The following is a 16,332-nucleotide window of genomic DNA, read 5'->3' as shown; positions in this document are numbered from 1 at the left end:
CCAAACGTGGTGAAAATCCAGGGCTCCAGAGGCTTGGGGGGGAGGTGGGGTTGGGCACCCCAGGCCAGGAGCAAAGACAAAGGTAAGAAAGGGAGGAACACATCTCAGAGATAGCGGCACCCGAACAGGACAGCACAGGGGTCCCTCCAGGCCACCCCGCCAGGAGAGCAGCCTCAACGGCTCAAGCGACTTGAGCCAGGACAGGGGCTCCAAGTTCCCATACCTGGACCCTTGGTGGATGGATGAGACACGAGCCATCAGTGATCTCAGGAGTCTGTCACAAGCACCCGCAGGCAAACCTGCATCACTGCTGGGACACGGCAGCCACCTGCCCATGCCTCTCTGAGCCCCACTGAATTCCCCGCACTGACAGCCAGCTGCTTTCAGAGCCTAAGTCACACCCAGCTGAGCAGGGCATTCCCCTGAAAACGGACTACAGCCGTGGTTAGCCCAGCCCGCTGGCCCTCACTGGCTCCACCACCCTGCCTGAATTGCACAGGCTCCTTCCCACCCCCGGGGCCTTAGCACCTGCTGTTCCTGCCTCGTTAAGGATAGAATTGTGCCCCCACCACTCCCAACCCCCAAACATGCTCAAGCCCAAACAGCCAGGGACCTGTGAATTTGACCTAATTTGGAAACAGGCTCTCTGCAGATGTGATCAAGTGAAGATGGGGTCATTAGGCTGGACCTGAATCCAGTGATGGAGTCCTCCCAAGAAAAAGAAATTTGGGCATGTAGGACACATAGGGAAACACCACGCAAAGACGGAGGCAAAGATGCAAGTGATATGTCTACGAGTCAAGGAACGCCAAGCACGGTCAGCCGTCAGCAGAAGCCGGAGGAGCAAGAGCCTTCAGAGGAGCAGGGGACTGGCCACACCTGATCACCCACAGCCACCCGGTTTGTGGTGCTGCATGCCACGGCCCCGGCAAGCCAGCCCCACTGTCTGGCACGCTCCCCTTCCAGACCGGCCCGGGGCGGCACCCTCTGCATCCAGCCACGCTCCCCGAGGGCAGGCAGAGAATCGGCCTGTGCACTACTGCCTCGGTGCTGGCAGAAGACGGAAGCCGCCACCCGCTCTGCCCACTCACCTGTTCTTATCGCCCCCCTCGGGCTCGTCCACCTCGTCTGCACTGCAGGTGGCACTGGAATCACTGTCCTGGGGGGCTCCCGCGCCCTTGGCCGTGGTAGATTTGCCCCCAGGGCCGCCACCTTCTTTCTTCTCCACCTTGAGGGCCCCCTCGGGCGCAGCCTCGGCGCTGGCCTCAGAGCCCCCCTTGCCCTTGTCAGGCCCCTCCTCCGCGGCCTCCTCTTTGCATTCGCTCTTGATGGGCTCTGCGGGGGGCGCCTCAGCAGGCTCTTCCGTCCCGCCCACAGCCACAGCCAGCTCTTGGGCCACAGGGGACGTCTGCTCCTGCTCCTCCACCGCCAGGGGGGCCGCGGCCGCCGCCGCCTCCTCCTCCTCCTCCTTGGGAACCACAGGAGGGGGTGCGGTGGGCGACGCAGGTGCTGGCGGGGGTGTGGGCGGGCCGGTGGCTTCGGGAGCTGGGGTGGGCTCAGTGGGGGCCAGAGTGTCCTCTGGTGGTGGGGTGGGTGGCTCAGGGGGTGGCACGTCAGTGGCTGGGCCAGGTGGGGGCTTGGGCCCATTCTGCCCCGTGTCCTTGGCGGCCTCGGTGCGGGGGGAGGGGATGCTCTCGGTGTCAGAACTGTTGTTGACCGCGGCTGTTGGGGGGGAGAAAGAGGCAGGGTGAGTGGTACTGGGGGCTCGGGGATGGAGCCGGCCCTGCCCATCCCAGCTTGAGGACACAAAGTCAGGATGTAGTGACCCCATAGCTTGACACCACAATGGCCCCGAGACTCCTATGCACCTAAGCAGCTGGCCCCTCCCAGTCCTGGGGCACTGCCCTCTCTCCTGCCACCTTCTCCCCATGCTGACCCTGGCGCCCAGCCACCTCACTAACTTCCAGCCCCTGGGGTCGCTGCACCCCTGCACAGCCAGGGCTGCGGGCCTTCATCTGCGCTGCACCCCTGGCTCTGCCCAGGCCGGCAGCCCGGCTGGAGTAACACAGATTACCTCTGGGCCTTGCTCTCCCCATCTGCAGAGCAGGGAAACTGATCCCAGCTCAGAGGGTAAGTAAGCCAGGAGGTGTGGCAGCACCGGTGACATTTGGTAACTATTCGCTACCGCACCGGAGAACTCCGAGGAGTTCCCACACGGCTTGGCACATGGCAGATGCGCAGTTAAGCGTTAACCAAGTAATTGAACGTGTGTGCAGATGAAGGGTGAGGGCAGCTAGCCTCCCACCTGACTCTTCAGCCTTAAAAAAAACACTCCCGTCACTTCTTTAGGTCTCAATTTCCCCATTTTGTGTAAAATGAGGACATGTGAAAAGCCCTGCGCCTGTTGTTGGGAAATCAAACAAGGTGAAAGTCACAGATGAAAACACTGGTGAAAATCAACAGAACAGTGGAGCTGAGTGTACAGATCTGCCAGAGTGAGTCAGGGAACAGCATGGGGAACAGACACTGCACAGGGAAGGGGGACAGAGGCAGCAGCAGCACAGATGTTGGCATTCACAGAGGCATGCTCACAGAAGTGGGGCCCCTCACTGAGGACAGGTGACCTCGGAATGCCCGACCCCAGCACAGCCCTACCCCTACCCCACTCCCAGGCCAGCCGGCCACATTCGTACCTGGGCCACTGCATTCCCCTCTGGGCACCTCATTCCCAGAGGTGTGTAAGGCTGGAAAGAAGCGAGAGAAGGATTAGAAGCAATGCAGCAGGAGCAACAGGAAGGAGAGAGGAGTTGGCCAAGGAGGCAGGCCAGCAGGGGACCTGCGGCCCATCAGGCAATGGGGACTTGCGGCAGCCCTCATCTTGGAGTGATGTGCCCTCTCCCTTCAGACCCCACAGGTGACCAGCAGAGGCTTCGGCCAACAATGGGGCTGGTGCTGGGTGAGGAGCCAATCCCGCCCACTCCTGGGTATCCTTGGACAAGTTACAGGCCTTCTCTGGATCTGTGTCCCCAGGACTCTGAGGGTGAGGGTGCTGACCTCAGAGATGGACAGGGCTGCAGGAGCGGCCTTTGGGGCCCTGGACCCCACCCACAGCTCAGCCACAGAGAGCCAGGTGAGCAGGGGGCTGCCATGGCTCTGGACAAAGGCTTCCTTCAGCCCCTGCTGCCCCACCCCTCAGCCTCTCTCACTGCTCATGTCCCTTCAGAGTCCACCACTCCCAGAAATCATAATTGGAACAACAGGGCTTCTCTTGTGGGTGCTGAGCTGTGCATGGGGCCCTTCATGCTTGTGACTCATTTAATCCTCAGCAACCCCTAGGATCAGGACAAGTAGCATCTCATATGCAGATGAGGAAACTGAGGCATGGAAAGGCCGAGTCACTTGCCCCAGGCCATACTGCATGGGGGCAGGAGAGGGCCGACCCCGTGTCTCGTGCCCCTAACCACCAGGTTCCTGCCTCTGTGGGTGGACTCCAGTGATGCCACTTCTTTCTGCTCATTTAACAGACATCAGGGCATAGGGGCCAGTGCAGACGCCCCCTGGACAAGTGGTTTAACTCCCAGAGTTTCAGTCTGCTTATCTAAAAAATGGGCAGTTATCCCCAGGCTCTCTTGCTCACTGAGAGGCTTGTCTCCATGAGGAGCTCTCAGAGGTGAGCGTGCGCCCGAGGCCAGGGGCTGTGAAGACTGGGACTACAGGGCCCAGCCCCGAAGCATTGCCTCATCAGTCAGTCCAGGAGGGGCCCGAGGGTCTGCACTTCTGACCAGTGTGAACCCTGGTCCCCAAGCAAGCCAACGGTGTGACCTCTGGTGACCGCTCTGTGCCTCAGTTTCCTCATCTGTAAACAGGGTGACAAGAGCACCTACTCCACTGGGTCACTGTGACAGTTTGAGGGATTAGGACTGGGAGACCATGATCGCTGCGGAGACACTGAACAGAGGATGACTCCTCCCTCCCTGGATGGTTTGTCTCTGCCTGGATGCAACAAGGCACTTGCTGCCCACCCCCTGGAGGGGTCTGCCATGCTGCTGGGGCTGGCTGGGGTTTCTAGAAGGTTCCACTAGGGCGACCTCAGGCCCTAACCCAGAACCTCCCTGACCTTCCCCACCCTGGTCACCAGGGACAGGGTTACACAGCAAATGATGGCTGGACTGGCCAACTCCAAGTCTACCAGTTATATGACACCCTGTGAGAGTGGTTCTCCTCTCCCTGGGCCTTGGTTTCAAAACTCATCCGTGAGATGGAAGTATCACCCCGTACCTTTGTGCAGGATTTTCTACCCTGCTGCACAGGATCCTTTCAGAGCCATCAAGTGGTCACAGGCCTCAGCTCCGCCAGACCTGCCCTCCCCCTCCCCCACCCAGCACAGAATGCCCCTCCTCCACCCCTGCTGTGGTATGCAAACCCTACAAGTGACGGGGAGTTCACTACCACACAGTTCTCTTCCTGGGCAGTGTCTGCTCTCATCTTAATGCTGAGCCAAAGTCTGGCTTCCTTCTACTTTCCCACCAAGGCTGCACCCTATCCACAGAGACAGCTGGGAGGGTATTTAAAGAGGGGGATTGGGTTTCTGCTTCCTTCTCTTTTTCTGGCTATAAACCCAGGACCCAGAAAACAAGGACCCAGAAAACGAGGGCAGAGGCATTTGCGGCCTCCATCAGACACTGGCCAGGCCTCTCACCAGTCTGGACCAGAGAGACCCAGAGCAGCGAGGGGGGATCAGACTCTGTCCCCAGACCCGCCCCCAACTTGAGGCGAGGGCAACCACATGGCCCCACTCTCTGTTTTCAACCAGGAAGTAGGGCTCAGGCTGGCGAACACACTGGGGGCTGGCAAGCTTCAATTTATTTGCAGGCCTGGCTTGAGGAGCCAGAAGCTCACTCGCACCTTCCCTTCAGCATGTGGGCAGAAGCCCGAGAGTCTGAATGCAGAGGCAGCAGACAGGAGGAATAGGAAGGCACCCTAGGCAGGGGTGGGAGGAAAAAAAAGGTCTGTTTACCAGGAACATGAGGGTCCAACTGGGGCAGCTCTTGGTAGGAAGATAACAGGTGAGGCACAGACATTCAGCTAAGCAGGGGTTGGGGTCTTCAGGGACATCGTGCCATGTGGGGCAAGTATAGACCCAGGTAATTTATCATCCAAAATGGGGCACTTGGGAGCAACACCATCATCACCACCATCACCGTTGTCACCACCATCATCACCATCACCATCGCCACTACTGCCATCACCATCACCACCACCATCATCACTATCATCACCATGGTCACCACTATCATCACCATTGTCACCACCATCATCACCATCAGCATTATCATCACCACCGCCACCACTGCCATCACCACCACCACCAGCACTATCATCACCATTGTCATCACTGCCAACACCACCATCAAAACCATCACCATCACCACCACCAGCACCACCACCATCACCATCACCACCATCACCACCACCACCACCGTCATCACCACCACCACCACCATCAAAACCATCACCATCACCACCACCACCAGCACTATCATCACCATCGTCATCACCGCCAACACCACCATCAAAACCATCACCATCACCACCACCAGCACCATCATCACCATCGTCATCACCGCCAACACCACCATCAAAACCATCACCATCACCATCATCACCACCACCACCACCATCACTATCATCACCATCGTCATCACCACCACCACCACCATCATTATCACCATCAACACCAACAATGTCACCACCATCACCATGCTCCCCCTCCAAGGCAGTCCAGGCCTCTTTTTAGAAGGACCCAGACATTTCTGGGACCGGTCAGTTCCTGCCCCTCACCTTCTGCCTCCTCCGCCATCTCCTCCTCATTCCCGCTTGCGCCCGACGCCTCCATTTCCTCGTCCTCCACCACGGGCGGGAAGGCAGCCTCCTCACTGGCAGCAGCTGGGGCTTTCTTCTTCTTCCTCCGTGCATTCCTCTCCTTCTCCTAGGGCACAGGGACAGTGGCGGTCACAGCCTGGGCCTGGGCTGTCATCCTGGGGACTCCCTGTGCCCGAGGCCTCGCCACAGGTGCGATGGACAGTGATCCCCGCCGAGTGGCCATGAGGCGACCTTCCCCCTTCACGCCCCACAGCCAAGCATGCCAGTGGTTATTTTTACTGAGGGCTTTATTCTTCCATCAAGTCCCAGATACACATACGGTGCCACCTGGCCTATTAGCTGCCCTGACATCCTTCTGGAACAGGTGAGGAAGGGCTGTCTCTGCCTACAGGCCCCCTGTGATTGCTCCAGCCCCTCTGACTATCCCAGCCAGAGCAGTGACCATACCCTGCCAAGCACAGTCACCACATACGGAGCAAATGAATGAGTGAAACTTCCTTGCATGTCACCTCTGCCCCTCACTGAGCCCCGGAGACAGGGCTGGTTTGGGAAGCTCATCATTTCACTCCACCAGTCTTTACAGGGCACCTCCTGTGTGCCAGGACTGCATCGGGGCTGAGGACACACAATGAATGAGACAGACAAAGGCCCTGCGCACAGAGGTCTTTCAGTCAGGGAGACCAACAAATAACACACCACTTAAGAACAGACTCAGAGGTGGGGACATGAGCAAGCTGGCATCAGACAGGGTGGGGGCTAGATGGATTGGGAAGGCTTCTCGGAGGAGGTGACATCCGAGCCGAGTAGACGCACTGAGAGAGAGCTGGCCAGGCAAAGACTTGGAGGATGGTGGTCCAGGTAGAGGGAACTGCAAGCACAGACCCCCAAGGTGGGGCCCAGCTCAGTGTGTGCAAGGAACAGAAAGAAGGTTCTCGCTGTGAAGCCTTGCACATCCCTCCACACAGCACCCCGGTCCCTGGACGCCTGGCTCCTTCGCTCATGGAGCCAGATGCCCATCCCCCAGCTCGGGCACAAGCTGCTCACTCCTGGTTGGCAGCTCCTGCCTTTGCACCTCACTGGGGGGTGGGGGGCGCGCTCCAGGGGGCCAGGCAGAGGTTCAGAGCACATTTGCGGGCTAACTCACTGACTGACCAAACGGGCGGCCTGTGGGGCTTAAACACACAGTTGGCAGAGTTGGGGTACATGTGGTGGCAGAGTGCTAGGGTCTCAAGGTGACCAGGGACTCCCAGAGGCAGTGGACCAGTTCCTAAGAGAGGATGACCCACCCCGATATAGCTGGAATGACAGGAGGGTCCCAGCCTGAGCCCTTTGGGGTCTCCAAGGCAGGAGGCAGAACCCACAACAATCTCAGACATGCCAACAGTCTCAACGAAGCCCCTCGCATGGGGTTGAACATTGTTCCCCCAGAATCCATGCCCACCCAAACCTCAGAAAGTGACCTTATTTGGAGATAAGCTCTTTGCAGATGTAATTAGTTAAGATGAGGTCATACTAGATTAGGGCGGACCCTGAGTCCAGTATGACTGGTGTCCTTATAAGAATAGAGGGGAATTTGGACACATAGGCACACAGGGGAGCGATGTATCTGTAAGCCAAATAAAGTCCAGCACGACTGGCCACCCTCAGAAGCTAGAGGAGAAAGGCAGGCTTCTCCCCACAGCCTCCAGAGGGAGCAGGGCCCTACAGACACCTCAATTTCAGATTTTTGCGTCCAGAATTGTGACAGAATACATTTCTATTGTTTTAAGTCACCTAGTTTGTGGTACTTTGTTACAGGAAATGGGAAACTAATGTGCCCCCCCTCCACCAACCCTCCAGCTCCCTGGAGAAAGCCACCCTACCCAAACCCGATACAGCCCACTCTCGGGGCACATGCCCTGCCTGCTCCAGGCACTAGCAGGGTCTGCCGGCCCCAGGCCCTCACCATGGCTGGGCTGAAAACAGGCTTCAGGGGGGTCCCCAAGCCCCGGCCCCAGCCTGGGAGTGGGATCACTTCCTGTCCTGCCTTCTCCCTGGGCAAATGGGGGTCCTCTGAGCGTAGCAGCTCAGAACGCAGGGAGGAAAAGGAAAACGTCCGTTTGCCCGTTAGTCACGGTTTCCGTCACCAACAGGCCAGGGCCATAGCCCCACCCTGCCGAATGTCCCCTGGCCACTGTGGGAACGCCCAGCTCTGCCATCCACCCGCCTCCAGGGGCTGGCCCGGCCCTGCCCCAAACCCCAAGCTTCTCCCAGGAGCCGGGCTGGGGCCCACGGAGGCGCAGAAAATTGTGTGGCATGTGGGTTCTGTGGGTGCGGGTGAGGGTTCCCCCTTCTTCCCCAATCTATTTTTAGCAGACAGGGACTCACTCCTGTGCTCAGGCTGGGTGAGGCAGGCGATCGGCTGTGGGGTTGGGTGGCACTCGGCAACGCTGGGAGCTTGGCAGGGAACGGCGGCTCCCGGGGGCCTGGCCAGGAAGTCCATCTTCCTGGGGACTCGAGTCCGAGTCTGGCTACTGCCAGACCCAGCAGCCCACGACACCTCAGGCCAAGTGAGGCAAGTATGACGTCACCACTCGAATCCTAACAGGGGGTCTGAGGAGGCAGGGGCTTATTGAGTGTCTGAGGAATGACACCAAATCCTTCCACACGTGGCTCTGTACCTCAGAATCAGGAGATGTGCGTGGAACAGGAGATGCTGGCGAAACCAGTGTAATTACAGCTGCTGTTTATTAAGTACCTACTATGGGCCCAGTGTTTTCCTGGATGGAGTCAATGGATATGCACAGCTGCTCCGCAAGCCAGAGTACGCTGCTCCCTTCTTCAAACCTTCCAGTGGCTCCCTGAAACCCTTGATATAAAACCCCAAGTCCTCCCCACTCCATACAGCCCTGCATGATCTAGATCTGGACCCCACCCGCCTCTCTGAAATGTCTGTCCACCTCTGCCCTCCTCAGTCATCCTGCTACAAACACACTGGCCTCCTTGTGCAAACATGCTTACAGTGCCCCAGCCACAGGGCCTTTGCACTGGTCGTTCCTCTGCCTGGACATCCTTCTCCTAGTTACTAGTGTGACTCACTTCCCCACCTCAATCAGGGCTTTGCTCAGACAGACATCACCTCCTCAGAGAGATCTTCCCCATTTCCCTGTCAACATCAGCTAATCCTTGCCCTCCCCACCCCAATCAATCACTCTCTACTATATCCCTCACCTTATCACCTTCAGACCACAATCAGAAATTATTTGTATGTTAATCTGCCTCTTGAACTAGAATTAGCCTCTAAGAGCCAGCATCCTTGCTCTCTGCTATATTCCCAGCATACCTGAAATAGTGCCTGGTACCTTTTGAACAGGTGCTCTGTAACTATTTCTTTAGATGAACTTGATAGACAAAGACAGACACTAGCTCAGAGAGGCAAAGACACTTTCCCGAGATCACACAGCTCTTGAGTTGAGCAGCCCAGATTTGAATGCAGGTCAGGTTTAAGCACTTTGTTGCCTGTGCCATGTCCCTCTGTAGGACTATGCAGCCTCGGATGGAGAAGACAACAGAGGAAAAGAAGGCAAAGTAGGGCCTGGGCTGAGATAGACAGAGACAGAGAAACACGGAAGCTGAGCCCCAGGGCCTGGATTCACAGATGGGAGAAAAGGGTAACCTTCGGCCATAAGGAGGGGGAGGGAAAACCTTGGAAAAGTCACTAATGCCAAATGTTACATAACTCTGGGACATGCTCGCCTGCCCACCCAGTCTTGCTTCCTGCTGACGTCGCCCCAGGGCCACACTCAGGCCAGACCTGGTGTAAAGCGGGAGGGGACACCCACTGACCCTCTACTTCCCCGGCTCCTTCCTGCACTGGACAAGAGTGACATGTCTTTCTGAGCTCCAGACAGGGCCTGGCCAACGGCCAGAGGTAGCTGTCCCTGCTTCAGGATCCATAAGGACCTAGTTTCCTCCTGGGGCCTGGAGAGGGCCAGGGAGGGGTGGGAGGCGGAGGTCATGGGGTTCAGCAGCATCTTGTGAGGCCTGCTTGCATACTTCAGCAACAGGGAACTCACCTCTGCAGCACGGGTGGCCACTGTCAGGATGGACAAAGCCAGGCTGAGCCCAACTTCCCATGACAGGTACCTATATCCGCTCACTGTGCTTCCTCCATTGCTCCCTCAAGGTCAGTGGGGAGCAAGAACCAGCCCCACACTCCCCGACTGCCTTTTCTCACCAACGACTGGTCAGCAAGTTTCACCCGTCTGTAGGCCTCAGAACACGGCTTGCTGGCCCCATCTTCTGGTCCAGTGCACTTGGTCCGCAGCTCACGCAGCAAGACCATGCTTTGCTGAGACCTGTGTGAGCCAGGTGTAGTGGAGGACAGGGCCACGAAGGGATGCTCCTGACCTGGGTGCAAATCCCCTCCGTGGTCTCCTGGCTTCACTGCCCGCCAGTGCTCAGGGTCAGGCAACAAGGAGGGCGGCCTCCTCCATCAGCTTCACCAACACTCCTCTCAGACCAGGACCGCCCACCTCGAGCCCAGCCCTGGCAGACGGCTTCCCGCCGTGCACTACAGGAATGCCCAGCTCCTCCGCCCAGCAGGAAAAGCCCATGCACCCAGCTTGCCTGGCACACGGCGGGCGCTCGAGAAAGGCTCGCTGAGTGCGCAGTGAGCATAATGCCAGCACTCGCCGAGCGCTGGCCCGGGCGCGACACCGCCCTCTATGAGGATCCCCCAGTCCTCACGACAACCCTGACGGTGTGTCCTAGTCCTACCTTCACTTTACAGAGGACCCCGAGGCCCAGAGTGGGGCGGCCGTGTGCCTGCAGGCACCACTTGGCTGCCAGCACCGCGGGCTCTCTAGCCCCACGGCCTGCTCTCCACCGTCCTGCGAGGCTGCGCTTCAGACGAAAGGCACTGGCTGACTGACTGACTCCATCGACCAACCGTCCATCACTCAGCCAGTCTAGGAGCAGCCACGCTCCATAGACAGGACTCACCCAGCGAGACGCGAGACCCCAGCCACTGGGCATCTGGTGGCCACGAGAGCCACCATGGCCATAGCTCTCAGCTATGGGGCGCCCACAACGTGCCACGCCCTGTTCCAAGCCCTTATATCCACCCACTCAGGTGAGGGCCATGACAGCCCTCCGAGGGGACCATGAGGATTGTCCCCACTGCACAGCTGGGAAAACTGAGCACAGAGAGGACAAGCCGTTTGCCTGTGGCCGCACAGCTAGTAAGCGGCAAGATCTGGATTAGAATCCGGGTCTCTTGGGCCAGAGTCCCTACAACAGCTGCTCCTGTATATACCATTTGAGAGAGCGCCTCCCACACCCCTGAGAGGAAAAGGGGGTCAGTGGCTTGAAAATAAACTACTACTACTACTGCCACCACCACCACGACCACCACCAGCACCACGGCTACTAGCGGCAGTGGTCAGGCAGCCGCCCCACACAGATCACGCCCCTCCGGCAGGCCCTCGGTGCGTCACAAGTGGAAAATCATTCAATCCTCACCGGAGCTCTCGGGGTAAGGGCCATTATTCTCCCACCATACAGATGAGCGAATGGGGGCTTAGTGGGATGAAGCTGCCACCCAAGGTCACACAGGTGCCCCGTCCTCAAGCTGGGACTTGACCCCACTCTCGCCCCTGAGCCCACACTGCACCATCCACCTTGCTGGGGTTGCTGGTCCTCCAATCCACACTCTCGAGTGCTGGTGTCCCTGGCAGCACAGCGGGACTGTGCCATGAGGGAAGCTGGATGGGGAGGCCTGTAACCCGACAGCCTGAGCTGGTTTATGTCCACACTGGCTAGGAGGAGCAGGGGCTGGGGGAGGAGGAGGGGGAGTCAAGGGAGGGGGGGAGCAGGAAGACCTCCTCCTGTGCCCGAGGCTGCTCAGGGGCACCCCCCCCCCCCAGTTAATCCCTAGCTGGTGTGCACAGAGGCCCCTCCCATCCCGGCTGCTGCTCTAAGGGATTTCAACAGGCGTTAAAGACAGGTGCTCTGTGCCCTCAGGCCTCCCTGGGTCTTCCTCCCTGCAGAAACCAGAATCCTAGAAAATCCGGGAAAAAAGGAGAGCTCCCGGGGTGGTGGGAGCAGTGCCAGAAGCTCAGGGAGCACCAGGGACCATCTGAACAGCAGGCGGAGAGGAGAAGGTGGTCTGGCCTCACCAGACCGTGACCAGGCATGGGGGACAGACAAGAGCTCAACTGAAGACTGAGGGTCAGCCTCAGCCCTGCCCACAGGAGCATGACACAGGGTCTCCTCCAGCCTCCAACGGCCAGCAGCTGCTTACACACTCAATTCAGTAAGATCCCACCCAGCGCGGCTGGGGAGGGTGCCCTTGGAATCTGCAAGGCGCTCAAGCACAGTTCAAGTGGGGCGATTCTACCCCTGGCTGGCCTGCCATGCTGCGTGACCTCAGCAGTCTGGGTCCCCCAGTGGGCTCCGTGGGGAGAGCAATTCAGCACTGCCTCCCAGGACAGGCTGCACGTACTTTATAACCAGCAACAGGCAGCCTGATCTGGGGGAGGGGGGAGCAGGCAAGGGGGTCCTGGGGAGGAGAGCTGCGTGCCCCCTTCTTATACCTTCGTATCTACAAGGAAATATGCAGCTGGTGATCCAGAGCATGGGTCCCCGGGCCATACAGGCGTGGGTTCAAACCCCAAGCCCGTTGTATATGAGCCTGGCTGAGCCTCAGTTTCCCCAGATCTGTAATGGTGACAGTGCATGGCATGTCACAAGTGTGTCCAAAAGGGGCAGGAGTCAGGGAGGGAGGAAGAGAGAAGGGCAGGGAAAGAAGAGAGGGGGAGAGAGGAGGAAGGGAAGAGGCTGCCCCCAAATGGTACCCCCTTCACAGTATCAGCTGTGGGGGAAGCAGTTCTCTCTGGAGAGACCATTTACACGCTCAGCGAGGCGAGCCCGCCCTTCTTGTGCTCCTGGCCTCCCCTTGAGGCCAGAGGGCAGCAGGAGAGCGGCATGAGGCCAGGGCTGGGCCCGCTGCTCCCTGACCTGTCCTTCCCTCCCCGAGGCAGCCCTAAGACTATGAGGTCAAGCAGGGAGGTGGAGACACTCACTTGGGGTTCATTTGCCCCTGGGGCTTCATTCCAGTGCCCTGACAGCCCACCGTGCTCCTTCCTCCACACACCCAGAGGTGTTGGACCCAGGAGAGCAAGGGAGCCAAGGAGGGGCACTGGGAGGGCGAGCCTGGCACACGGGGTCATCCCAGTGCCCAGGAGGGGATTTACGGCACAGACAGATCCCTGCAGCCAGCCCACAGGTACCACTAAGCACGAGGTGTTGGTGGAACAGCTGCCCCCGGCCTGGGCGCAGCCCCCACACGAGGCCCTGGCAGGCGGGGACGGTGTGGGGGGTGCTCACCATCTTCAGCTTGTGCTGCTGCAGGATCTCATCCAGGTTCTGTCTCTTCTTGTAGTTGAAATAGAAGTTCTTACACTGAGACACGGTCTTGGAGCCCACCATCCGAGCGATGGCCGACCAGTTCCGGCCGTGTTCTAGAAGACCTGTGGAGGAGACGGCAGCAGGTGAGGGGCAGCAGGGGGCCTGTGCCCACGGCCTGGAGCCCCAGGCTGAAAGTGCTCTGAATCCACGCACGAGGCTCTCTGCTCCAGAAGCAGACACAGTGGGGGTGGGGGGCCCTAGAGAGGTGGGGATGGGGGCCTGGCCACCACCCCTCCCCACCCAGGCCGCATGGGCAAGGCACGGGCTCCAGGAACCGAGAGGAGCAGGCAGGTGCTCACCCTGGGTGCACCCCTGCCAAGGCCACCGTAAAGGATTCTGGGGCGAGGGACTGAGGTCTGGGGCTCAGACCCCGCCCAGGCTCCCACCTCGCTTGGCTCCCCTGGCTGTCGTGACCTAGCACCGACACTCCCTCACAGCTGCAGATGAGGCCTCCGGCCTCGGGAGACAGGGCTGTTTTCCGGCCGCACCGGGCCAGGGCCAGAGAAAAGGAAGGAACATGTGAGCAGGGAAGGGAGGGTGGGGTCCGGGTGGGTGTGAGCTGGAGCCAGGAGCCTCTTCACCCAGGTTAACTGGGGTACCTCTGGGGCCTGAGGCCATCGTGGGCTTGGCGCCCACAAGGCTGATTCGGGGGCTGGAAGCAGACTTGCCCCCTCAAACACAGCCCCCGCCCCCATCTCTGTGAGCTTCTTACAGTTTCACCGACTCCTGATATGGGGAGAAATCCCCAAGAATTGGCAGACTCCGCCCCAAACCCAACTAGGTCAGAGAAAGTTCTCTCCAGCCCCACAAACTCAGGCCAATACTGTACCCCCCCAACTCCACACCCCATTCTAGTTTCAATGCCATAAATACCAGGCTCAGCAAAAACGCAGCCCCTTGCACATAGAAGCCGCACCTGGAAAGCGCCGGCCCCGGGTCTCAGTCCATCTGCCCACGGAGCTCCCGGCACACATGGACATGCCACACACTCTGTATGCGTCTCTCTGTACGTACACGGCATGTCCTGTGCAGCCAGGTCAGCCTGAGAGGGTAGGGCCAGCCACTTCCCGGGGGCTGCCAGAGGGACAGGAGGCAGGCTCCAGACCCCCAGCACCACGGGGCAGGACTGGGCCCCCCAAGGGCAGCAGGCATGAAGCCTGAGTCACACTATTGGGAACACGGCAGCCTCTGAGCCCCAGAGCTAGACTTACAATGGCTAACGAAACATTTCCCGTAACGAAGTTTGAGGCCATTTTCCTTGAATCAAATCAATCTACAAGCAGGGAGGCTATGATGGGGATTTTGCAGGGGTGCAGGAGCCGGAGGGGCCAACAGTCTGTGTGCTGGCATTTTCTGTCATTCATTTGTTCCATCATCCATCCATCCATTCTAACATGTGCCCACGGCATGCTATGTACAAGGCTCTCATGAAAATAAAACTGCAACAAGAACAACACTGACAAACCACCACATCACACGGCTGAGGGCCCTGGAGTTTGCAAAGCCCTTCAAAGACATGGTTCTGTCTTGTCCTCGCTGCCGAGGCCATGACTCTTCTCCCATCACCAGGCGGGGGGACGGGTTCAAGGGGCCACAGCCACTCACGGGCTTATGGGGATAAGCCAAGGGCAGAGTGGGAGTGGGGACCCAGGTTTTCCGCTCTCCTGCCTCTGGACCCCATGGGGTGGAGGTGGTGCCAGCCCGACAGGCCACCTGCTCCCCTGCGGCGGCTACGGGCCACGTGGCTCCACAGCGGGCTCCTCAGGGTTCCTCAAGGACAGGCGCGGAGGGGAGGGCTGGGACATGGGATCAAGTGTCACCCAGCCCCCTGACCTTTCCCTCCGCCTGCGCCAGCAGCAGCTGCCACTTCCACAGAGCCTGGCGGAGGACGACGGGACCCGAGCTTATTTATATTTCCCCAGCCGGGGCCAAGAGAGCCCAGGCAAACACGTCGGGCCGGAACCCTGGGCGGGAGAGGGCGGGTCTCCCATCTGGGCCTGCTGGGGGGGGGGGCGGGTAGAAGCAGTGAGGGCCCAGGGGGTGGCTGGACCCCAGAGAGGATGATATTTCCAAACTCAACACATAAATAAGGAGGTGGTTTGGAGGCAGGCCGAGGCTTTAGGGCCCTAATTAACTCCACTTGTGGCAGCAGCAACAGCAGGAGCTGATGAGGGTGACGGGGTCACCCAGCCCTTCCCAAAAACAAGCGGAGGCTCAAGAAGGAGCGCTGGACGGGCTTGTCCAGAAGCCCGGCCTAGAAAGTGCTGTGTGCTCTCAGCCACCCACTCTGTTCTCTGGGCCTCGGTTTTCTAACGGCTACGTGAGAGGCTGGGGTGAGCGTCCTCGTATCTCTGGCCAGGGCCCCCTTCTGGTTCCCGTTCCCCAGGCTGAGGGTGCTGGGCACAGGCACAAGCACTTTAGAACTCACCGAGCCTTGCAGACCACCTAAACTAGACCCAGATGAAAGCCCCCAAACGCCCATCCAGCTAGAAAGAGCGCCTCTGAGCACGCACCAAGACCCCCCGCCCCGGCCTGCCCCAAGCTGACCAAGGTCCTGCCCTCCCTCCCCAAGAGCCCCAGCCTGACAGCCAGAAAAGTGGGGGGAAGGGGCCCCAAGGGAAAGGGTGGGGATGGGGTCCCACGGGTACATAACTCCCGAGTCCCCTGCCTGGTGGCCACAGCCAAGTTCCTGGCACCGGTACCCAAAGCAACCCCAAGCCCCTCCTGGGGCCTCACTCACATCCTCTCATCTGCGTCTCCCCCTCGGCCAAGTTTTCCGGAAACATACGGCTTGGAGGATGCTCCAGGGAGTGGAGCTGGGAGCAGCGGGCTGGGAGGCAGGAGGCTGGGCGGCCGCGGTGCCGGCTCCGCGAGGCTTGTGGCTGGAGCAGGCTTGTGGCTGGCGTCTGCTCCCGCTCAGCTCTGCCTCACATCCTTCTGTCCAACGGCGGCAGCGGCGGCGGCAGGAGGGAGGGAGAGGAGGGGAGGGGAGGGGAGGGG

At 59.4% G+C, this 16,332-nt stretch overlaps 1 protein-coding gene across 21 annotated transcripts in view; it reads right to left on the bottom strand.

Moving 5' to 3' along the window:
• Nucleotides 1–16,332, bottom strand: part of NCOR2 (nuclear receptor corepressor 2) — a 217,925-nt gene that overhangs the window by 40,264 nt on the left and 161,329 nt on the right. For 16 of the 21 annotated variants that reach the window (XM_034639637.1, XM_034639639.1, XM_034639635.1 and 13 more), the window contains 4 exons: nt 13,252–13,394; nt 5,842–5,989; nt 2,694–2,744; nt 1,092–1,722 (listed from right to left, as the gene is read on the bottom strand). In XM_034639637.1, the coding sequence (XP_034495528.1) occupies nt 1,092–1,722; nt 2,694–2,744; nt 5,842–5,989; nt 13,252–13,394 (973 nt within the window). The remainder of the gene's footprint in view (nt 1–1,091; nt 1,723–2,693; nt 2,745–5,841; nt 5,990–13,251; nt 13,395–16,332) is intronic. The other 5 variants (XM_034639648.1, XM_034639647.1, XM_034639649.1 and 2 more) reach the window with 1 other exon arrangement.

Source organism: Ailuropoda melanoleuca, chromosome 12, assembly GCF_002007445.2.
Source record: "Ailuropoda melanoleuca isolate Jingjing chromosome 12, ASM200744v2, whole genome shotgun sequence".
NCBI lineage: Eukaryota > Metazoa > Chordata > Mammalia > Carnivora > Ursidae > Ailuropoda > Ailuropoda melanoleuca.
The sequence above is the reverse complement of the archived record's forward strand: the minus strand, read 5'-3'. Positions and strand labels throughout refer to the sequence as shown.